This window comes from Sphaeramia orbicularis, chromosome 18 (genome assembly GCF_902148855.1).
Source record: "Sphaeramia orbicularis chromosome 18, fSphaOr1.1, whole genome shotgun sequence".
In the NCBI taxonomy this organism is placed as follows: Eukaryota; Metazoa; Chordata; class Actinopteri; order Kurtiformes; family Apogonidae; genus Sphaeramia; species Sphaeramia orbicularis.
Window position 1 is genome coordinate 27,087,830 of NC_043974.1, and position 25,050 is coordinate 27,112,879.

Consider the following 25,050-nt stretch of genomic DNA (forward strand, 5'->3'; position numbering starts at 1 on the left):
AACCTAAGTATAAGGTGTGACTCCCTGATGGCGGCTTGATGCCAAGACATGTCACAGTTTGTTGGGTTTAATATGACCACACAGTGATAATAAAAGCATTTTAATAATTTAAAAAGAAGAACCTCAGAGGTTTCTTGGATTTTTATGTCTATTTGTATCCCATCCAGGCAGCTCTTCAACTAAATTCATTTGGAATCCAGGAAGTGCTCCTTTCCAAGTTTTTCCTTACATCTGAAGTCTATATTCTATCCCTGCAGAGGTAGGAACAGATATTCGAACAATGTGATATTTCAACCTGATACACTGCAATCTCAGTTATTTCACATTATAGCTGCACTGAATTTGTATGGAATCTGTCCAAACATCATAAAATTACACACTTCAGATACTAGCAACAGTATTGCATCATGGGAACTGATGCCAAAAGGCCACCAACGTAGCAGACACTGTAATATTTCTCTGTACAAGCATCTATATCTATACATCCCTCCTTGCCTGAGTGTTTTTTTTATTCCTGAGGGGCTGCTTGAATGTGCATGTAAAAAACTTATCTCTCCAACGGCACTACTTGTTGCAGTCACAGCCCTTGTGAAGGTTGGCAGCCCTGCAGAAACACTTCCCATTTGCGGTGCGGGGCTTGGTCCAAGCCACTTGAACTTGGCAGGGCTTACCTGGAACAGCCTACCCGTAGGACTGCCACAGACTCTGCCTCTCAGCCAAGGCAGGAGGCCTCGTTGTAAGCTACAACAGCTGATGTCAGCCACGCCTCCACAAAACTGGCTACAAACTCACTTCCAGGTATTTTTGGTATCTCAAAGAAGGAAGCAATACACTTTTATCTACTTTTTTCCAGTAAGCACTTTGTTTTTCTACAAGACTTTTTTAATTAATTGAAGGATCAGTGTGAAGTGACGTGTGATGTTTGGCAACAAGATTCAATATTTTCTGCTGCATAATGTTTCATAACAGTGGAAAAAGCTGTAGTAAATAGGTTGACTTGCTTGTTACAGTGCAGCACATACAGTACTGAGGCTACAGTACCTTTCACAAAGACAGAATTGTGCATACAAGGTGACTTTTTTTTATCAATTGCGAGAGAATTACACAGATCGTATGACACCATATGGAATTCTTTTTACACATAATGTATTTCCTTTGCAGGCGCTGTGAAAGGCGAGGCCTACAGGGAGTCCTCTTTAGGAGGAGGAGGAGGGGGGGGGGGCTGTATGTATGGTGAGGAGGGACGGGGGTGGGGGTCGAGGGGTTTAGTGGGGCGGTCCAAGCACGCTCAGCGAAAATATGCCTCATGCACTCGTTGAACTTGGGGCCTGCACAGGCTTCTTTCAAGGTTACAGGAGAGGCCTGTGCGTAGAGGAGCAGGAGAAAGAAACCATGCAGCAGCAGTCGACACGCAACAAGGTTTCCACTGGACTTTGTGTCTCACTGCTTTTACTTTGACAAATCCTCTACATCCACTTCACATTAATGCTAAACCCTGTTAATGTTTAAAAAAATAATTCATATCTAGTTAATAATACGCTCACCCACTCATTGAGGCTCTGATTGTTGCTCGGTCTACTGTTGAGTGTCTGTTGCTGAGATAACAGAGGCAGCAAGTGATCGCCTTTGACACCCGGTTTCCTTCCCTCCTCGGAGCCTGCCGGGACTAGGGCCATGTATCCGCTGCCGCACCCCTGAGCCCTCGAACACACAAAGGTAGGAAGCGGCCGCCGGAGCAGGGCACATTGTGACGAGGCCACTAAATCACCTCTCGTTTTATCCACCGCTATTTACGCATGTTTCGCCAGAGGAAACCATAAAGACAACAAGGCCTAGTAACTACATCTGAGGAGGCTTTCTGACAAAAGAAGGGAGGACAGGCCAGGAGCAAACTGAATGATACCTACAGTTGGGATGTGCAAACTTCTGATGTGATTCATAACACAGAACACATTCAGAGTTCACTGTACTGCAATCTGGTGAAGAATACCTGCAACAAATGTTACTTAAACATTAACCTTTTGCTGATGTTACTGTGTCACAGGTTGATGGTGATTCACCCAACATGAGGTCACCGTTACTATATTATATGAGGAAATGTGCCAGATATTAGGAATTACACAGACGTTTTGCAAATTTTACAAAACACCACAAGTCACGTGCTTCACAGACACACAGCAGCTAAAATATACTAGACTTACGGGGTCAACCACTTATTATACCATATAATAACTAGTTATTAAATCCAGTACTGAGCATGTTTATAGTTCACGTCCTTGTTTTTATCTATGACTTTGTCTACACTTGTCATTAGTGAAATACTAAGAGAATGATTTGAATATTTATTCTCTCATAATTGTTTTTTTTTTCTAATCCCCTCAGTTCAATGTGAAAGCTGATCTTTATTTGATTGTCAGCTTAAAGGCATCTCAATGAAATTTCATGTTGGAGTTGGTCTAAAACTTTACACCGAGACTTTCCAAATATCAGTTACTGGTTTCTTATAATAAGCATTAACAGGTATTGGTATTAGACCTGAAAGAGGACATACTGGTCAACAGCTAATGAGGTTAATTTTGCAAAACTAATGACCACTTATAGTACCAAGAAGCAAACTCCGTAAATCTCATAAGCTACGGCCTTCAAAAAGTGAAGACACATGTGAACTGTACTAGATTCTGCATTCTATATTATTTCGTGTACACCCTCTTTATGATGAAGATATATGATTATATGACCATAAATCACTGCAATGCAGTTATTGCATGAGTGATGACACAGGATGGTAAAAACCACAAGCCAGTGAAGAATGTAAACACACCATCGGAACGACAACTTGCCTTTGACTTCACCCTGACAGAGAAAGGTCAAAGGGCAATAGGTAGTAAACACTCTGTCTGAATGAATTGGTCACTTTGGCTTTCCCCAAGAATTAGCAGGCCATTAGCACCTCATAAAAAGCCCACTTCTCTGCTTTACAACAGATTAGACCTGCTTTCATACAAACAGTCAAGCCAAGTGACTCAGAGCCATCGAACAGAGTATGGAAACTGGGCTTCGGCGTATTTTTAAGAAAAAAAAATCCACAGAGAAATTACGTCGACATAGCCTACTTCAATGCACAGATATTACTTTGATACAGGCTTATTAAAGAGACCAAAAAGCTTTTCTTCGCAGTCAATCCCAAGTAATTTCCCCAAAAAACAAATTAGCATGAGATGAAGTGGGTCATTCTCATGTCTTGATTAAAGTAGGCCTCAGCTTTGCCCAAGTGGCCAGGCGGCAGACTGCATGTTCAGCTTGTGCACTGAAGGCCTTATCAGCCGACTTCGTAAACAAGAAGAGGAGGGGAAAAATAGCCCCATCGAACATAATAAAAAGGAGCATCAAAGCAGCTACAGAGGAGAATCAGTCGGAGTATTAGAAGCCACTTGGGGTTGTCAACGTGATGGCTTAGATGTCACTGGAGAACATCTTCATGGACGTAAAGCGGGCAAACAAATTAAGAGGGATGAGCTTGCACTTGGTGGATTAATCTTAGATTTATGGAGCCGAGCTGAAGCCAGAGCAGAACACAGGGAAACAAGTCAGACAAAGCTGCAAAGAGGTCCACATAAAGCACTTTTTGATAAATTGCTCAGGGTAAGTGTGTGGCGCTATGTAAGACTTATTGTGGAGCTATTTGGCTATGGAGTTATTCCAGCAAAGGGGAGGTACATTACAAACCGGCTCAACTTGACAGAGCACCTCTCATTAATGAAGATTACAACCTCATTTCCCTCAGCTAACCTTAGCGACTGCAGTACAGCCTGTTCTGTATACTTTACAGTGAGACTATGACAGCGTATGTGTGTGTACTGTATGTCATGCTGGCGGGTTATGTATACTAAGCAACAGCCCAGTGGCACTATCAACAGCATATGGAGCACAGTGCAGGTGTTACATGTGGAAGAACCTATAGACTATACTTAAACGGTTCTTATGAGGTCAAAGGAATGTTTTACGATGTTTGAACTGAACTCACACATGTCTGGGAGAACAATCCCTAAAATTGTTCGGCTTCTTGATGATTTCAACAGTTGAATTTCCTTCCTGGCTGCACGGATTAACACAGCTAAGGATCCTGAGTGGCCCAAGACATTCAGCAACCCCAACGTGAGACGATGGGAAATGCACATGCGAGGCTATTTTTAGGCTGGTGCAATTTTCCTGTGACACATTTACTGTAAAGGACCTCAAGAGTGATAACATGCACAAACCACAGTGTGCTGAGGAGAGTGACAGCAATACTTGGAGCCACAGGAGAGACAGGCCAATTAATGCAAAGAATCCCCTTTGAGTGCAGCCCTGTGTACAGTATAATCCCACAACCGACTTCATGGGGAAAGATCCCCTTTTGCACCGATGTGTGCATCATTAATCACATTTCATATCAAATGCCTATCCCTTTCCGCGAATGTTCATTCCCAAAACTCCACGCAATGCACCATATGTCAACTACAGCTTGTCACCAGAGTAAACTTTCCACAATCAATCATCAAGAGAGCAACAGAGATGAACTGGTTATTGCGTAAAATGTGTATTTCTGAAAAAAACTACACCTAACCTGGAGTGTGAGGCTTTGTTAGGTGCAGAATCCCTGAGGTTAGGATTTCTGTGCTGCCACGTGACACGACTGAAAATGCACTTGAACAAGGAGCTTGCCAACATCATTAAATGAAGAAAAAAGCATGATGGTTCAAACTTACATTTAACCAATGCCACTTAAAGCCGAGCTCTCAAAATTCTCGCTCAGCACGCAGAACTGGCACTTGAGACATGAAAGGGCAGCTGCGACGTTTGGTTTACATTATATCTTAGTGGTTTCCACATTGTGGCCAGGGGATAAGCATCAGGAGAGGTTTATCTCTGTCACAGTGCTCTATGGAATATGTAAACACTATGTGTAATCAGTGCTGCAGTGAAATGGAGTGTAGGGGGGTGTGTGGGAAAGTGAAGTGCTTTAGGAATAAGCCGCCATCTTACTCTTGAGCTCAAGGAAAGATAAGGCACTGGAGGCAAAGCTGCAGAAATTCTAAGTCTAAAAGTCAGAGTTTCTTGGTAAACAGTAAATTCTTGGTGACTTTTCTTTTAAAGAGAGGAAACATAATGAATGAATCAACAGATGCGTTTTTTAAATAAAGTCCATGCAACTTAGGTGTTATATTTCACTCTTCCCATGTGTCCTCATTTCTCCAGTCTCTTGGCTTAAGTCTGTCAGTGTGTCTTTGTGCTCATCATCCACCCTGCGAGGCAACGCCGCTTCTTTTCAGTGAAGGACGGTGCTCGTTTTAGCCGAAGAGCCTCACTCCCATCCAGAGCCTGAGTTTTAATATGGTGTCCAATCAAAAGTGATTAAGCATCGCGGAGCACAAACAATGCTAGCCCTTAAATCTCTGTGAACCCTCTTTCACTGCAGCGAATGAAAGAGCACTCTGTCTGCAGCAGCAGATGACAGACGTGCGCTTGAAGATAAGTCTTCTTCATGAGCCCTTATCCCACAAACACCCGCCAAAACGACCAAATAAAGAAATAAATAAATAGATTATAGGATGCCAAACAGAAAAGAAGAGAATCCCACCTTAGGGTGCTGCTGGTTTTGGAACCCACAAAAAGCATCAATGAAAAAGTGAAGGGTGTATTTTACTAGTATATGTTTTCTTTTACAGCAAAAAGCCTTAAGATGATACCTAAAACCAAGGCCAAGATGAGAAACGAAGCCATGCTGAAAGGAATTAAGCTGAGAGTATGAGACAAAGACAGAGTCAAAGACATACACACATGCAAACGTAGCACAGCCAACAAAATCCTGTGAAAGTATAAGCGTACACACAGTGTCTAAGAATAAATCTTCTAATAAAATCAACCTGTCCTTTTCACATGGAAAAAATGATTCTAAAAAGTAAACTTGGAGAAATTTCCCGCTAATCATTGTAGACTCTCACATAAATTACCACCAATCACAATGCATGATGTATGCTGCATGTAACACAATACCCTGAACTAATGCATTAGATGCATTTGGTTCCTGCAAGAAATACGACAGCAGGAAGATTTAAGGAAAGCAGGATACTTTGGACTGCTAACTAAGGCCAAGAGGATAGTGTTCTTACTGTGCCTTTTAAAAGGCTGAGAGAAAGAGTAGTGTTGCAGCTTACAATGACTGTTTCATCATGTTTCATCATTAATATAATATGATCAAGAGGCAGTGTTGCCTAAATATATGTTTTCAGCACATGTAATGCAATCTTACATCTGGTAAGCTTCCACCGAGAGCTGGACCGATGGGGGAAAGGAAGATATATTGGCGGAGCAAGTCAGACCTAGGTTTTAATGAAGAAAGAGTTTACTCTTTACAAAATATAATAAAAAATTTTATCACTTGAGCTTCAGAAATTAGTGGAAAGAATAAATCATCCACATGGCAGTATTAGGATCTAATAACTATTATAAGGCATGTAATAGCCACTTACACATGCAGACACACTTGCTAACTTGAAAGACGAAGCACATCACTGAGAGGTCATAAGAGGGAGGAGCTGGCGCTATGACAACAAGACATCAGCCGTCTGCAGCCTGCTGCCGTCAACAAGTCAGCATGAGCACTACCATCTGACTGGGCTTTCCTTACACTGCCCCCATATACTCAGCCAAAACTAGCTATTGCTGCTGCTGTTTCTGGCTCCTGCTTTCAATTTGACTAGAGTGGGCCAAGTAATGGCTTCAGCATTTTGTGGTCTGCCGACACATATGGTCCGTGTAGCGATCTGGTCCTTTTCCCCCCTTCACCGTTGACTGTTTGGGGACGTGCAGGGAGATGTGGCAAGAGGAAGACAACAGACACACACACGGTTCTGGGGGTTGGTCACAGTTATGGGGGGGGGGGGGGGGGGGGGGGGGGGGGTGTATGGATCTTGTTATGACAACCGTGAGAGTTGGACGCGGTAAGGTCAATGCTGCAATCAGAAAGCTGGAATCCCCTAAAAAGAACCTGCTCATATAACCCACCAAGGTCCAGGCTTTTTAGAAATAAAATGTGTAGGAGTTCTAAAGTGCTTATCTCTAAATATCCCTGAACAGTCCCATCTAGAGCTGCACAGTCTAAAGTTTCAGCATCGGCATCGCAGCAATGTGCTATATCGAGTACGGCAAATTAACCCCAGCTAATGACAACCTCAAAAGTAGCAAGAAAATGAGCCACAAAGATTCTAAGAGGGAAGAAATGGTTCCAAATAAAAGCAGTGCTAGTTTTATCAAACTATTTGGCCAGAGAAATGACTAAAAACAGACAATTTGTCCACAGCTGGATGCTGAATCACCAGTGTATTCAGCAACTGTCATTGTACTCCAATGATTTTTTGTACTGTGATTTGCAAGCAACTTTTGAAAAATGGCTCACACTTAAAAAAAATTCTTAAGAGAAAAACAAAGTTTCTCAGATTTTTAAAATTAGGACAGAATCCCTACAAAATCACCCAAATCATTCTGAAATAGAAGTAACTTTTCCCGTTAAGTATTTGTATCATCTGGTGAAAATTCCGGTATAATATACGCTGTAGATTGTCAGTTTTTTCCAATATCATGCATCCGAAGTCTTCTCTTACACAAGTCTTTGCTATTGAATTTGATCTGATAAGTCATGTGATTAACATTATTCAGATTTTTCCAGGCCGAAGGCTAAGAGTTAAGCTACTTTCTCAACTCTGGCAAGACTGTTCAAGGGATAAGACCCAGACCATCCGAACTAATAGGGAGAAGCTCGTTCATAATTACCTGGCCTCTTATTACCCAAACATGCCTAAAGAAATAGTGTTTATAGTAAAAACAAAAGACTACTTCTCTGACTAATCATACGAACGACCACATTAACCTTCTCTTTATCAGTAACGTCACCATTACTGCCACTGCTGCTAGTTAGCCTACCGCTGCTGCCCCTATCTGACTGCATGACCTAGATTAAAGGTTATTTGCACAAGTCACAGAGGCAGCTCCTTCGGCTCGCCCTTGTTGGGTTTCCTTATCTGGGTTTGTCTGGACAAATCTTGGACACAAAGCGCCCATTTTGTGCTCCTCTCTGGAGATCCTGTTACAGTGTTCCAGACACGACGCGGTCCACCAGCGGTGCCTCTGGGAGCATGACGTTTGGCGGGGCGGCGCGATTAGCTGCTTCCTCAGCTTCAAGCATATGATACATGGTTGATCCACTAGCGTCGCTCTAGAGGAGGCTCTTTTTGTGTAAGAGATGGGGTAAAATGATCAGGAAGGGGGTCAAATGATGTCATGCTTGGAAAATTCACATGTAGGAAAGCAAAGAAAATATAGAAGGGAATCAAACCAGCGCTTCAGGATTCCCCAAAGTCAGAATTCTGATTGCTGCTCCAGCTCCAAAACCTTCTGTAACTATTTGGATGAATTTTCTAATAACGTCATAGCACATCGGAGCTGGGATTCCAAATATGTTATCAGCAGCAATACCACAAAAGAAGTGCATTTTATAAAATAGTAAGAAATTCATGCGTGTTGCAGCAAACATCATGAAACTGTCAAACATCCCACATGCATGGTGAGTTTGATCTAGTGGCCTTAATAGTCCTGTACTCCACAAGGACAAAGTACAACTAGGTGAGCATGCAGGAGAGGTAGAGAGAATGAGGAAAAAGGAGAGAGTGAGAGAGAAAGAGTAGTGTTCGCTGACCTCATTCTGACAACAGGCCCGGGAAGAGCCTTTCGCTGGAACCGTTTCGCAATAGCACTGTTGTTTATACAGGTGGTGGGTGAGTCGAGCAAGATATGGAGTGAGCATGCATTTTGCAACACCTCATTATGAATACTAAACACATGCAGCATGTCAAATCACACAGACACACTCATACACAAGTGCTTTATCCCTGGTCCAAAGTGTGGCTTGAGTTTCGCTTTAGTTGTGACATTTTCAGGGTATGCGTCATTTTTTTTAGGCCACGGCCAATGTATCCCTCTATGTTTAAATTTCAAAGTCAAGTTCCTGTGCGCGGTCCAAGAGCTGTCAAACACTACTATCCTCGGGTACCGTCCAGTGAGTGCTCGCCTCCTGGAACGGAGGCCTCTGGTTGGCTCGTGTGTTTGGCTGCGGGGCTGTCTCCTGCAACAACATCCACTTGGCCAGAGTTCAGCCCCGTGGAAGGCTACAATAGCCCAAAGGTGGCTGCCCAGACCATTGTTTATGCAACAGCACACTACTGCCAGGTTAAAGGGAAAAGAGCAAGACAGCGGAGAAATATTCAAGGCTGCTGCTGCTTGCAACAGAGATACGCTTTCTTTTCATTTGCACTGTACAGACACAGCTTCATTTTAGTTATTGAGCTGTAGATTTCTATTAGATTTATTGTTATGATCATAAAAAGCAGGAAATAAGCCTGATTATCTGTCTGAAGTATTGTCATGCAGCTTAACTGAACACCCTGCTGTCTAAGCTTTTAATAATGTTGCAGAAATACAGAATATAAATCTGCCACCTTAGCCAAAGCCGTTCACCTTCACTAACATGAAACAAAATAGATTTTCATGGTCTCTTTCCTGCAATAGTTGAAGCTTAATACAAAGCTATGCCTACGTTTATGTAGCACCTATCTTTTTTTTTCCTGCTAACCAGTGAGATGAACCAAATGAAAGATATGGAGAAAAAAAAAAAAGATCCACATAACAGCTGTTTGGTAAACATACCAAAGTAATTGTTCCAAATACCTTACTTTAACACAGATTAAATGCAATTAGTGGGTGTTTATCTAACCACAACAAGTCTCTGAGCCAAAAGAAAAACCTCTGTCATTGTTTCTAGCAGTTCTGCTGAGAGGGATTACAGCTGGGAATAACGCTGACTGTTTTCAAACATAGCTTCCTTATGTACAGGAAGGAACTTCTATACACAAACAAAGTGTACGTTCATTGCACAGAAGGGCCATAGGGATGGAAAAAAACAGTTGGTTGGGTAAGGCAAGGGTCTTCTGAGGTGAATATGAAGAATTTAGGTCAGTGCAGCCGAGACGTTTAACCAGCTCAAGCCGTTGCAGCCTGAGTGGAAATAGCACGGGAGGCCAGCGAGAGGGAAACCAGTGCGTCACAGATCCCGGCCCGATTCCAGGCCCCCCCCCCCGACACAAACAAGAGCCATAACTTCCCTAATGATCCCAGATCATGTACAACTCACACACATTCCACCAATACGCAGCGTTTCCTCTTCACCTCTGACCTTAACGTGGGTGTGCCTAGATGGAGTCGGCGTGAAGTTTAGAACATGGAGGCCGCGAGTTAATGTGATGGGATAAACAGGGCTTGAATTACTCAATATGAAAAGTCTTTGGTTTGGATCTTGAAAATCTTTCTGCAACACTCCTACAATCCAATTTTAAGGCCTGACAAATCTCTTAATATCCTTCATATTTGCCCAGTCTTGATAATCTGCCACTCTCCTGCTTTTATTTTCCGTTTCCCTGTCACACAAGTCCAACGCCACACACACCCAGTCGCACACATGCACACACACATTGTAAACAGTCTTTATTGAGACGTGAGTGCTTGTATAAACATAGACAAGCCCTATTGAGGGTCCAGGGCTGGGTCGAACAATAAGAGGGGGAAAGTTGCTGGATGTTCCTCACAGACGGTGTGTACAAAATCCAATTATCAGAGCCACAGCATTAACATTCCAGCAGTCTGGCAGGTGACGGCTCCGTCTTTTCAGCCCCTCCCCGCACCACCAGCATGGGACAGAGTCGCCTGGCAGCACCTCAACAATACACACACACACACACACACACACACTCACACAGCCCCCCCCCCACCCTCGCTTCTAAGATCCCCCAAGTATTGAGACATATATAGAGGGAAGAAGGCAAAGAGAGGGGAGGCAGTTGGGAGAAGTGGGGGGTCCACTAGCGACACTGGTCTTTTCTTCAGGAGATCAGTGCGACCGGCCTTGCAGGCAGTATCAGTCAATGGGGCATTCTTCTCCTCTCTGTCTCTGGGTGAGAATATGTTGATCGCTGATAACGTCGCTTTGATTGCCATAATGGGGAAACCACTTTTTGTTTGGAGCGTTTTGCCTCCAAAACAGTGAGGCCTTTGTCAGCCCCCGGGTGATGTTTGCGGCATACAAGATGGCCATTAAAATAAGGATTTAACAGTAAAACAAAAACAATGTTGTAGTCTTTGGCTACACAGTGAGCTGATAAAGGATTAAAATAAAGTCTGTGCCTACAGGTCCTGCAGTGACAAAAAGCAGAGCAGCTACACCAGCTACTTGCACTTAAGATACAACAATACCGATGTGGAAATTACACCGTTTTGCTCTTGTAATTAACCTCTGTAGCTTCTATCAATATCTCAGAGTTAATCTTACACCTGGGAGTTACAGCTGAAAAAAATCATCAAGGCAAAATGTTTTGTGTTAGATAATTATTGTTATTAAATTATAACACATCATTATAAATAAATAATTAGGCAGAATGCATGGCTTAACCCATAAAGATCCAAATCTACACTGATGACCAAAAACATAAAACGATTAATAACTGTTGATCCACGAACCCTATCAATACATGTAAATAATAATTAGGTCTAGACATGACCATGCCATGGTAATAAAGGCATTTTAATGTTTAAAGAGAGTGCCTTGGAGTTTTTCTTCCAGTTTGGTATCTACATGTAAATAATTAGTGTAAAATACAGTTTGTCATCTTTTCACGCTCATCAGATATGATCCATTTGGACATCCAGAGGCTCCGTAGTGAACGCGGAAACACCGTCATCTTCTACAGCATTGATTCACCAGTAAAACCCATGGAGTTGGATCAATGACAGTGGATAGAGACATTTGTTTTATGTTCAGTTAATGAGAGATTTTACTAAAAAAAAAAAAAAAAAAGTCATATTTTCTCTGTTTTTAATATAATAACCCTCAACTTTAATCTGAGCTTTTATGGACATCTACATGATCAGTGAATTAAATATAGGAAAATACCTGGTTTATACTTAAAAATGCAAAATACAGAACATAATATTAGAATGAATAGTGATACATCAGTTAAGTGAGGTTAAAAATAGAGAAAAATTCATTTGGGAACAGTCATAAAAGTAGCTAGTAGTTTACTTAATTATTTATTTTCTATGTATGTTTTTATGTTGTTGTTTTTGTTTGTTGTTGTTCTACTAACCCTATCAATGCATGTAAATAATAATTAGGTCTAGATATGACCATGCCATGGTAATAAAGGCATTTTAACATTTAAAGAGAGTGCCTTGGGGTTTTTCTTCCAGTTTGGTATCTACATGTAAATAATTGGTGTAAAATGCAGTTAGTCATCTTTTCATGGTCATGACATATGACCCATTTGGGCGTTCAGAGGCTCCATAGTGAACATGGAAACACTGTCATCTTCTACAATATTGATTCAACAGTAAAACCCATGAAGTTTGACAAATAACAGTGGATGGACTTGCTGAAAAAGTCACTTTTTCTTCAGTTTTTTTCTATTTTGATATATTAACCTTTGAATTAACTCTGAATTTTCATGAACTTCTAAATTAAATACAGAAAAATAAATGATTTACAGTGAAAAATGTAAAACGCAGAGGATAATATAATAATAAATGGTGATAAATCACTTAAGAAAAGTTAAATAGAGAAAAAAATTATTTTAGAAACTGCCACAAAACTAGCACTAGGTTTTTATGGCTTAAAAGTTACCTGACTTCTGCTAAATTACCAAGTCTTACAGATATATTCCAGTGAAGGTTACATATGCTGCAGTGGTGTGTAACTTACAAACGGTTCGTCACTCATGTTTCACCGGCAGATATTACTTTTCAGTACTGTAGTGATGGTGTGCCTGAACAACACACCTGTTAAACGGCAGGCTGTTTGTGTGTCACTTGCATCTCCATTATGAAGACAAGGGGAAGGTTAGTTCATGCACCCCAACTTTATGTATTCTTTGCGTATTTAATCCATTGAAGTGAAACTTATCAAAAACACTGCTGGATGAGTTTCTTACAGCTATTGATGGAGTGTCTATATCATCATCAGGCTTAATTAATCCCCGCTGGAGCTCACACCATTGTGCATCATTAACACATCTTTTCTTTGATTTAGACACAACACATATAGTTCTTTATCATTCTGGGATGTGGTGTACGTGATAGGGCGCATGTGATATGCAAAGCCTCTGCCTGGTGTCCAGCCCTGTTCCCTTGTCAGGTCCTATATATAAACATAAATCTGACCCCCGTTCTGCACTTTCCATCATCTCATCCTGCCTACATTAGGCTAGGAGGCATAACAACACAGTACAATTGACGGCAAATGTTTGTTCTTATTTATTTTTTTAATCAACCAATTATTTTTATTGCCATAAAAATAGCTGAGTGCACCTTTAAGATTTATAAAGCCTTAGGAAATGGATTCAGATTGGTTTACTGATTGACCGCCTTCACAAAAGACCTAAAGGTTTCACTTTAACTTACCACTTACATGGTTAATTGATTGTTTAGATTAAATTAAATCAAACACAGTTGCTATTGATCAAGTCATAGATGAGCAGACTAATCTTAACAGCATTGCAAACTGAGGTTTAAAGTGCACTTATATGGATTCAGATGCATATGGTATGGTATTCAGCAACGTTTGGTAACTTCCTTGCAGAGTTTAGTAGTAATATGTGAAATCCTGATGATCTTCTAGTGTTCAGTGTGGCTTCTCCATTTCCTACTGTTTAACTGTAATGTGGTTTTCTAGCCAGACAAAAAGGAGCTCTAGCACCTTTTCTTCTCCTCTGTGATGAGACGTTAGTCAAGTGTCTTGTGGCTTCCTCTATAAACACCAGAAGGCCTGCGCGTGGTTAATTATTCTTGGACGGCAGATTAAAAAAAAGTGTTCTTTCTTTCTTTTTCTTTTTTTTTTTTTTTTTTGTTTCATGAGCTCAGCAGCGGTTTGCCATTCATAATAGTTGGCACTGGTTTCACGCTGCCTGCCAGAGATCACACCCCAACCATTTTCATTTTCCTTCTTCCATTTGTTTCATTCATGTCATAGATTTGGCAGGGGACTGTATCGTTTTCCTGATGGCCGTCGACCCTTCAACACCCTCCTTTTGAGTCTCGAACTCCCGTTTGTGGCTTTGTTTCCCAAGAAGAAAATGTGGAAACAACAGTTCACACTGGTTTGCATCCAAGTGACACGTTCTTGGAAATTACAGTTTTGGAATTATTAATTTTATGTTAAAACTAATTTAAGAATGTTAAGAAGGGCCACGTAAAGCTCTGCTGACAGGCTCCTGGACTGAGAGAGGGATTTTTTTCACATTAAAACTTTTTCTAGGAAAGCTGTATACTATTGTTTGTGAGAAGGAGTTGCTGTGTTGGAATAAATATAAAGTTAAACACAGACTTTGGGCTAACATTCCCCAGCCTTTACATATATTGGGAGGCAAATGCACTGTGTAAAACACTCTCCCTACACACTTTAAGTGCATTACACAGTGCATTCGGATATCTGAGGCCCAAAGAAACAGCAGTTTATCATCATACAACTACTGGAAATATGCCATCTGACAGGAAAGCTATATCATACATACACACACATTCAAGCACAGTGCTCCCACCCACTGGTTCAGCAACCACTTTGCTAAATCTATCAACTGCAGCTGCGTGCATGTATTTTAATGCATGCGCCCACAAGCAGAATACACGTGAGCTCATCTGTGCATGTGTGCAATTGAGTCCAACCACTTAAATGTACGTTTAACCTATTGATGCAATGTGTTCTCTGAGGGCTGCAACCCAATCCGAGAGAACTCCAAAGTGACAAATAAAACCCAGGAGTCCCAACATGGAAACAAACATGATGGCTACCGTGTACCCAGCTCAAGCAGGCCTTGTAGTGTTCACCAGCGCCCATCTGAATGGAGTTAGAGTCTGGCTAGCAGGATTGCGGAGGAGAAGAGTCTCCTGGGGCGGTTGGCTCAGCAAGCAGGACCAGAGGATGGCTGCACCGTGGATTAGGGCCCCACAGTGGTCCATTGTTAATTGGGCGCCATGTGTGAAAGCTACAGAGAGATTAGTTTGTACAGCTGCTGCCATTTGTCATAACTGCCCTTAACAAGACACACATGGCAACCCAAGTTACAGCCAGAGGTTTTACAGAAAAGGGGGAGAAAAAATGTCTGCTGAACATCTAATAGTTTGTGAAACAGACCTACATAAGCAGATGAAGATGTTCCTGGGAAACACCATGCAAACTCAGCTGGGATCCCATATGAGATGATGAGTTTGAGCATTACTCATTTAGCCATCTGTAGGTCAACTGGGGTCACTGTCATAACTGCTCAAAAAGCTACGTTAAGCCAATAGAAATCCCAGACACAGGTTGCAAACAGTTCTATGAAAACAACGAGCAAAAGATCAGCTATTACATCACAGCCCTATTAGGCAAAGCACAAATTAAACAGGCTCTGTGTTTTATTAGACAGGCATGAATCAGACGTTATAGAGATAACAAGAGGGCTGGTGGCTGTTAAGGACTGATGACCTCTTGTTACCCAGATTTTCTTGGCAATGTAGGCTACACCATGAGGTTTAAGCGAGGGATTGTGAAGTTATTTTTTGGTAAAAATCCACAGTGTAATTGTGGGTTGTAGGTCTGCGCACATGTTGGAGACCTAATTACAATCTTGACTTGGTAAATCTAGAACAAGCTTTTAAAGCACTCTCACTTTCAATCTTTTTTTTTTGCCGACAGATGTTGGAGTACTGTTGTTACTTACTGTGGTTCATCGGATCTAAATGCAGTCTTTAGGGCTTAAGTGCAGGTGACCAGTGCTCACACATGTATCGCACAGTAACAGATTTTCTGCATGTGTGTGCATGAGTGTGAGTTTATGTCTCCGGATAGGTATTTTGTGTTTGCATACACCATTTAGAAAAGGTTTCGTAATAGTCAGTGCAACTAAAATACCAGCTGGAGCCAGTGTTGAGCGAGAGGGCCAATTTAAGAAGAATTCAAGCTATCTGGAGCCAGATCATATAGGCTTTCAGTAGGCACCATGGTAACAAGGCCCGTTCCTGCCCAGTAAAAATAACGGGCTTCATTAACCGTCCTGTTAGTGCTACAGCAGGCTTTAATCACTGGGTCCAAACAACACCGGGTTTGCTTTTCCCTAAAACCCATACTATGGACAGGAGCCAAAGAATTTTTGTGAGTTATAAGTAATTTTAATTTACATATAATCCATAGCTATGTCAAAAAATAAGGCTATATGCCGATCACAACAGACAAAGAACATCTGCTGGTTTGGTGAGATTCAGAATTTCCAACCAACACAGTCCATAATTCATTTCCCTCCCCTGTATCACTCACTTTAATCATAAGTACTCAAAGATGGTGTTGTTCAAAAGACTATGTCTATGCAAACATAAAAATGTAAATGACTTATTTCCCTATTTTCCTTGCTGCTTCTGCTTTTTTTTTTTTTTTTTTTTTTTTTTTTTGCATTGTAGCTTACTTATAGTCTGATAAAAACAAGTAACTTAGGCCAGTTGTGTTGTTTATTTAGACAAATGTATGGTGTCTATAGCTGATCAAGAGTTGACTTCCAAATTTGGGAGCTTTTTGAGAAGTGAACCTGACATATGTGAGGGAGGAGTGGAAGCTCTTTGGCGAGCTTTGACAACTCAATGGGGTGCTGATGAATCCGTCCCAAGCAGGCCATTCCCAAGCCCCAGACACCATATCCCCTCTTTGACCCGCTGCACTGACATTAGAAAGAAATACTCTTGGGACTCACCCCTCCCTCTCCAAACAGCAACATGCCCACCCAAAAGTACATTTTGCACAACACTGCAATGGCGAGCCTTTCTTTTTCCATCCTCCTCAGGTCTTGTCGAGCCGTCATAGTGATGGGCTGTACTGTACCGCCAGACAAAAGAAGAGACAACCATCACTCTGGGCCACTGATCGGCCCTGTCTGGACTGAAAAGACTTTGATGGAGCAAAGCAGGGTGGGGGGTGCTCCACAGAGAAGTTAGTGTCTCCTGGGCAACCAAACTGATTGTCTGTCCCTGCCCCTAGTTCCCCATCACACCCCACCAACTACCCCTTTTCATTTTTTCTTCCCTTCATTGGTTGTTCACAAGGCCCCTTCCTGGGTTAAGAGGACTGGCTTTTTGCAAGAAAGTCTCAGTCTGGTACTTGAGGGGTGCTTTTCTTCTAGCTGACTTGAGAAAAGAAAAGGTCAAAAAACATCTTCACATGAATTCTTCAACCAGGACTTCCTTTCTCCTGCCTGTACCTTCTCTGTCCTCTTTCCTGTACTGATCCAGCTATGTAACATGACCAGTCTAGCAAGGCGGGCAGGCCTGTAGTAAGGTGTACTGTCTTCTAGTTCAGTTACGCAACTACGGCAGTAAGGAAGACATGGCAGCCCTGGGTGGAGAAGCTCATGCAGCAGGAACGGCTTTTGTAAGGCAGGACAGTGAGGTACAGTGTAGTGCCTGGGATAGGGGGTGAATGTACCCATTTGTCTTCATTTGGAGGACCAGCAGACAGAGTGGGGGTGGGGAATCTATCCAGGAGGAGTGGGAGGTGCCGGTCCTCCAGTCAAGTGGCCTCGGGGGGATTTGAAATGCTTTTGGGGTCCTCTCCAAAAGCCTGGGAAAGTGTGGTGAAGCTGGGATCTTAACCATGGACTAAGGACACAAACTGTAGCTCTTCACCAAGTATAACTACAAACAGAAAACTGAGCCTCCCGCTGAAATAGTCAAGAAAAGTCTTTTCAACACAATGCCTTGGCCTTACAATGCAAAAGAAAGGCTCTGTCTCATTTTTTGAAAGATGCAACAGGGCAAACTCACCATTGCAGAGCAAAAGCAAGAGTTGTAAATTTTGAGAAGAAAGAAAGCATCCACATTTCTCTGTGGCCTCTGCTCGCAGTAACCTTGTTTCCATGGAGATTTATGTACACATGGCACACAAAAGAGGGCTAAGGAGGTAACACAGCCTGTTTAAGCCTTGAGGTATTTGCTGGAGCAAAACCCCGCTGCTAATAACACAAGCTTCATAGAGAGCCAGGCAACTGCACCCAGGTTAGTATTTGAGAAAAAGCAGGAGGGGAAAGAAGGCACAGGAAAGTCAGATGGAGATACCAAACAACAAGGAATACTGAAAAGAGAATAGAGATGAGTGAAGATATAAAGGAAAAAAAACATAAGTGAGAATAATAGATATAGAGAATGAAAACAAAGGATAAGACAAGTAAGGAGCACAAAAAACTAAGAAAGAAAGACGCAAGGAAGAAAGAAAGAACACTGCACACATAAATAGCTCCCGGGTTAAGAGAAAAAGGATCGGGAAGACATTTAGTGGGAAGCGGAAATCAATAAGGCAAGCGGTGAAGCTGGGAGGGAGTTCTAAGTGGATTAGATTGAGAGAATGTGTTCGATAGGTTATGGCTCTTGGAGAGAGGTAGCCAGACACCGCAGGCTCTATTGCATACTAATAAGGAAGTCAGAATGGAAGCTAAGCTCAGGGTTGTGTAGTTCACTCTGAAGAGTTTTTCTATATGGCTCTGAAGTCATCTGTTATGATTTTTCCCAGGATTCATATTTTACGTTTTTGTATAATTTTGTTCTGAATGTTAGAATTGTTAAAATTTATGTGAGAGAATAAAAGCACACTAGTTTTCCAAAATAATTTCACCAAATAAATGAATGAAGTAATATGACTTAAGCTAAAAAAAAAAAAAGCAACACAAACAGTAGTGTCCTTAATGCTGTCTGCTTACAACAAGTTTTGTTTCACACATTTGGCATAAACCCAGCCGCCCTTTCTCTGGCCAAGTGCCTGGGCCTGGGACAGCTGTCATGGTAGGAGTCTCAGGCTTGAGGGAAAGCCAGGGAGTGAGAAAAGAAAAGAGACTGAGAAGGAGTGAGAGAGTCATTTGGCCGAGCAGCGTGCCGCAGGGGTGATTCCTGATGGTAGAGGAGGATAAGGGGATTCAGGGAGGGAGGGATAGAGGTTGTGCTTAGTCACAGACCTCCACTGTGACCCAGAAGGTCAGGCCTCCGCACTGGCCGCCTGACCAAAGCCTCTGAGGCAGCCGGGCGGAAAACAAGATGCAAAAAGTGACCCCACGCAGCACGTTGAGCAGGCGATGGCCAATCTTGAACACAAGGACCGACCAGAATAACCAGTCTGAGGGTTTGGACGGGGGTGAGGAGGTGTAAGGGGGAGTCAGTGGTGCCTACTCCCCCTCACTTAGGCCACTGAACCAAGGGACCACCGGCTAGACCAGAATGAGTAGCGGGTGAGTGGAGACAAACAGTTGCCAAGAGACCACCGGTGATCCTGCGACCGCCGTGGTTTGACCCCGATTGACAAGGTCAATGAGGGGGGCTTATGAGCAGCTCCCCCGCCTCCTCCTCTGACCACCGCCCCCCAGGCAAAAAGTCTTCCTCCTCCACGTGCCCTGGGCCCACAACGGCGTTGTTTCCACTGATCTCTTTTGCTCAATTAAACTTCAGAGGACACCCTGCCACATCTTTTTGCAAAGATCATGACCCTGAGGGCAGGGGTTAAGTCTGCTGCTCGTAAAACAAGGTCTCCATTAACATGGCAGCATGTATTTGAAGGTAATCCATCCATTTCCACAAACTATCATGACCGTGTGAAAAAAAAGTTACGTTAGAGGAATGGGGGGGAGTCAAGGTAATGATGTTTTATGGCCGTGTTAACTTTCAGCACTAGAGTAATGGGAAAGCTGCTTAACCTTGACTTCTTTAGTCTCCCACTGGACAACCTCAGCAATTCTCTTCACTGGTTTAGAGGAAACCTAAAGGCAGATGTGAAAAGACTGAGGAAAGTATAATTCTGTCACTATTATCCTTTTATTCCACTTAATCAATCCTAATTATATTGAGTTAATTTAAGAAAATATACTGACATATATGAATTTGTTTTAAAACTACAAATTCTAAATTTGGTCTGCCTGGTTATGTTCTCAAAAATAATCTAAAACAGTTGATTTTTCTTGTTTGCTTAATTACATTCCAATGTAATAAGTGCAAGACCTTATTATAAGCTTAACCAAAAGAACTTTTATTGAGCACAATGAACAGATTTCTACATTTGTTGAGGAAATAATACACAGCTTAACAATTCCAAATACAACGAGGCCTACACGACTCAAACGTGCCCAAACATGATGATTATCCACATGCCTTGTAACAACTATTCCATCAGGCAGTCGAACTGGATATGTAAAATATGAATCCAGGTGGAGAGAGGCAACATTTCAAGAAAAAAAAACAAAAACAAAAACGAATTGTGCTTGTTTTTATCAGACGAAGGTATAAAGGTGCCATGATGTATAAGAGCAGTGTGTGTGTGTGTGTGTGTGTGTGTGTGTGTGTGTGTGTGTGTGTGAGAGAGAGAAGCCAGGGCCCTGTATTGAACACAGCCTGCCAGTTGGCACAATGGATGCCACAACCCCCACTCCCTGCCCCCAGCCTACTTCCCAGCGGGCATTCATCTGGGCATGCACATGGGTGCTACAGCCCTGCCTGGCTAAACGCGTCTGTGCCCCAGAACAAGGGGGCTGAGTGCCCTCTCTAAACTCACACAGCGCTCTCGCTGCCAACCTGCCGACCTTTTTCAGGCAGCAACCCACCAGAATCTTAAACAAATACACTCTGAACTTATTGATTTTTAACACGGAAAATAACAAGAAAAACTACTGTTGTAAATAGTTGCAGCAACACATTTTATGTTGCTCAATTACCCAACGCAGCAATATTGAGCCAGTGCCAGATAGAACCGAGTACAATGTTAAAAGCACAGCGCGAAGCTATTTTTCTAGCAGTTCGCACCAACACCAGATTCTATTTCAGCCAGAGCCGTTCGCTAGTTTCTTTGTGTTTGATTGTATGTTTGTTTGTTTCATGCAGTTGCAGCAGAACAAAGGCATCGGCTTCCATTCTGCCACTGTCAAAAAACTTTCCAACGTGCCCACTGCATTGCGGATGCCAACCAACGAATCAAAGGCATGCTGCAAGCAGACAAAGAGGGTTTGATGCCAACCTCCAAACCTCTAACAACCATTACTGGTGATTTGCCTGCCTCCCTGGCACAGTGCAAAACAAAATGGCGTCGCGCCGCACGCTACCACAATATGGCTGCATTGTCTGGAGATGGGCACTGCTTGGTAACTTGAAGAAAAGGAAAAGACGCTTTAGCTGCAAAAACGAAAAAGGGGGGAAAAAAAAGAGCATGGCTGTCTCTGTGATGCACGTAAAAGAATGCTATTTTGTATTTGCCAAAGTTTCAACCAACAGAAATTTTGAAGACGCGGTAAATAATCGCTCTGATCCGCTATGCATTGCTGAATCAGAATGAATTTATTTGCCGACCGAGGAGCGCAGTACGTTTACATTTTATTTCAAACGTTAGAAATAACCTTCATTTTATCATTTATTTTCTTTCTTTCTATTTTTTTAAACAATACCAGGTAAAATCAGTAAACTGTATGCAACACAGGCACTAACTCATTATTTTTATGCTCTATATTGTGAGAAAAAAAAAAATCAGCACTAAAGAGCGATTCAGAAGTTGGTACTGAACAGTTAAGAATGCACTGGATGCAAACTAGAAAAGCGGTGGCATCCCACAAAAGACACAAAAGAGGGTCTGATGCCAACCCCGGTGCCAGTGGCAACCATTATTGTCTCTGTGCTGTGCCTTCTGCTTTCCCTGGCACTTATCAAACACAAAATGGCGCTCAGGGTTTGATGATAATGAGCTAGCTATACACCCATTTCTACTTTAATAGCACTGGTGGCTATTCAGACCTTCTGCAATATATTAAATACAGGGGAATTTCACCAGTGAATACTATATGGGGGGATTCCAATGGAGTCGAGAGGGGGAAAAAAAGGGAAGAAAAAGACAGGATAAAATTTCATTTTCCAGAGAAACAACCATTTTTGATGAAGGGAATGAATTAAAATGTGAAAAGTTAAAAGTGGAATTAGTTTTAAATTCATTAACCTAGTATAGACCTGTATAAGGACAAGAAAATAACTTAATTTAAGAGCTGTATTTTGTATTATTTTCAGCAGTATTTTCTCTCTCTGTTTTTATTTTGATTCCTTTAAAGCATATCACTGAAAAATAGTGAAGTAAAAATTCAACTTATTCAAAGACAAATCAACCTTTACAAATCTACAATTAAAATAACACCAGCTACAGACAATTCCACTTCAAACTTAAACTTTAATTATTTTATCACCCACTAAATACAAAGCACTAAATCCTGTTTTGCTTTCTTTCTTTCTTTTTTTTTTTACCCATTTCCTTTAAGAAATGCAACTCATTTCAGAACACTGTATATTTTTTGATTTGACTGATCCATGTACGAGAGATGGTTTTCTCTTAAAAAGAAACCAGCTTTTCAGACATTCAGGGAAAGGAAAGAAGAAAGATCCAACACTGTTACATACACATGATTTAGAACAGTCGCAATGTGTTATATATGCTTAAAACTGAATTTTAAGTTACACAGAAAAACAAAAGTAAATAAATTAATATCTTGTATATGACAATGTGAATATGTAGGTATTATAATTTTATTAATAGTAGTTGTATGTTTAAAAAAAAAAGCTCCTTTAAGCTTTTATTAAACTGAAAACAGCAGCTTTAAAATGAGATGATTTTGTTTTATGAAAATAGCGTTCCTCTGGTGACCATTATTTTTTTAAATGTGTGAGAACTGCCTCAGGTATTTTACAATTTTAAATGGAATTAACGAACACAAAAATAGTGTTATTCAAAAGACCTGTGTTTTCTTACATGTAGATTTGGTTTTAGGAAAACAAACTACCAACGGGATAATTTTATTTCGACTAGTCCTTAGTACAACCCGGTCTCTCAGAGAAAGTCACTCCTTAATAACTAAACAAATAGACTCAGTGTCCTGTGTGTGCACTTGACTGTATGGCAGTGTGTCTATGAGATCACACACATCCTGTCCAAATTATACAGTAGGAACTGACTGATTACTGAACATGAGAACAGACTGCAGGAGGACACACTCATTTACACTGTGTTCAACATTTAAATTGTGTTTTGTATGTTCACGCAAACTGAAAATAGAAGGAGACGCTATACTGCCGAGACAGTATGATGTGGACTCTTACATTCTTCTGTTTATTTGTCTGGCCATTGTAGTTGCAGTCTCAGCCAGCCTCAGCGAGGCTGCCAAAAAGTAACACATGTGACCCTTGACCCTGCCAAGCCATCATTCACACATGCATGTTAGCTCACACACACAGTAAAACAAACACACACAGTATGAGCTTAAACCTACCTTGGTCCTGGACATAGTATGCTAGAAACAAGTCCAGCTCCTTGACCGATACTGTTATGTGGTGTGGCTGGACACAAAGTGCTGGGTTGGTGCAATGTGGAGACTTGACAAGGCGCTCGCCATCTGTACTTTCCAGAGGGATGCCTTTGAAGAGGATGACCATCACCAGGTCCAGACGCCAAACTTTGTCAGCCTGCCGCAAACAGTCGATCCGGCGGATCTTGCCCTTCTGGTCCGGGTTGGATAGCACACAGCACGGGTGCTTCTTGCCCGTCACGCTGAGGACAAAGTCCTCCCGGTACTCCTGCCGAATGTCCTTACGGAGCTTGGCCAGCAGCCTGGATGCCCACTTCTGTTTCACCTCGGGCTTCTCGCTCAGAAGCTCGTCCTTCACTGCGCGCTCCTCATCCTTGGACATCCGCTTCTCGTGCTTCTTAAAGTACTTGCGTTTTCTGGCCTGGAGGTTGAACCACGTGTAGGCAATGGCACGGACGTGAGGAAGAAGTGCCTCAATGAAGGGATGAAATTCATCCTGGAGCATCCAAGGGACACAGAGAAGACAGGAAAGAGAGGGGACAGGGGACAATATAGTCAGAAATTAATTCAATAAACACACAGATTTAAAATGGGTGTAGTCATCTACATAATCAGGAGGGAAGTAAAACCACAAATAATAATTTTTCACAACCAGTCACAAGTTTACACCATTTTTTCACAGCTTTAACAGCTTTACATCCTGTTTCTCTTTACACAGCAGCTCTGCTTTTACCATCCTAGATGTATCTGGTTGTACTGCAGGTATGACAAGGAAATTCCACTGTTTATATCAGCTGCCAGCAATACAATAGCACCAAACCCGCTGACTGAATGCACTCGCATCTCCGCTCTCATTTCCCGAGCATGCTCTGACCTGGACTCCTGTGCTGCTGCTGCTGCTGCTGCTTTACAGAGAGCATGCGCCCCTCACACTTGCATTTCTCTTATCAAACTATCTACATTCCAGTGTGAACTTATCCCTTGTTCATAATTAGAGATAATCTGGAAGTGGAGTGTGGCTACAAAATAGCAAATTGACGAGACTCCTGTTTACTGGCACACACAGACAGCTTTGCATACGCATTTTCCACATGATTAAAATACAATAATTATAAAGACAGAGTCAATAGGTAGCATTTAAGGTGAAACATAAGAAAGGAATTCGTAAAGGTTAAGTTAGGACTCACTTATAAGTTCACATCAAATTGTTTGAAGGTTTGAGGTTAGTCCAGGGAAGGGAACTCACCCCACTTCATTCCAAAACTGAGGTTGGTGAGTGATACCAAAATGAAAGCTTACTTTTATTTTCCATAAGTCACTTTTCCATTTTCAACAACGTCACGATGATACTTCTTTTTAGAAAAATTATCAGTGATTCAGATCAGTTTTATGTGTCGTATTCTGTGGAGATACACTAAAAAAATCCAGATTTGAGTCATAATGAACCCCAAATATATATTAGTTTTGTGACCCATACTTCATAAAATTATAAATAAAAAACTCACAACTAAAATGCTAAATTATTTTTTACAGCATGCTGACAGTTCAACCAAAGATAGTTTGATCCTTCTAAAACAAAATAAAC

At 41.7% G+C, this 25,050-nt stretch overlaps 1 protein-coding gene across 8 annotated transcripts in view; it reads right to left on the reverse strand.

Moving 5' to 3' along the window:
* The window catches only part of LOC115438605 (nuclear factor 1 B-type), an 81,233-nt gene that overhangs the window by 52,947 nt on the left and 3,236 nt on the right, over nucleotides 1-25,050 (reverse strand). For all 8 annotated transcript variants that reach the window (XM_030162318.1, XM_030162317.1, XM_030162320.1 and 5 more), the window contains exon 2: nucleotides 23,430-23,961. In XM_030162318.1, coding sequence (XP_030018178.1) covers nucleotides 23,430-23,961 — 532 coding nt within the window. The remainder of the gene's footprint in view (nucleotides 1-23,429; nucleotides 23,962-25,050) is intronic.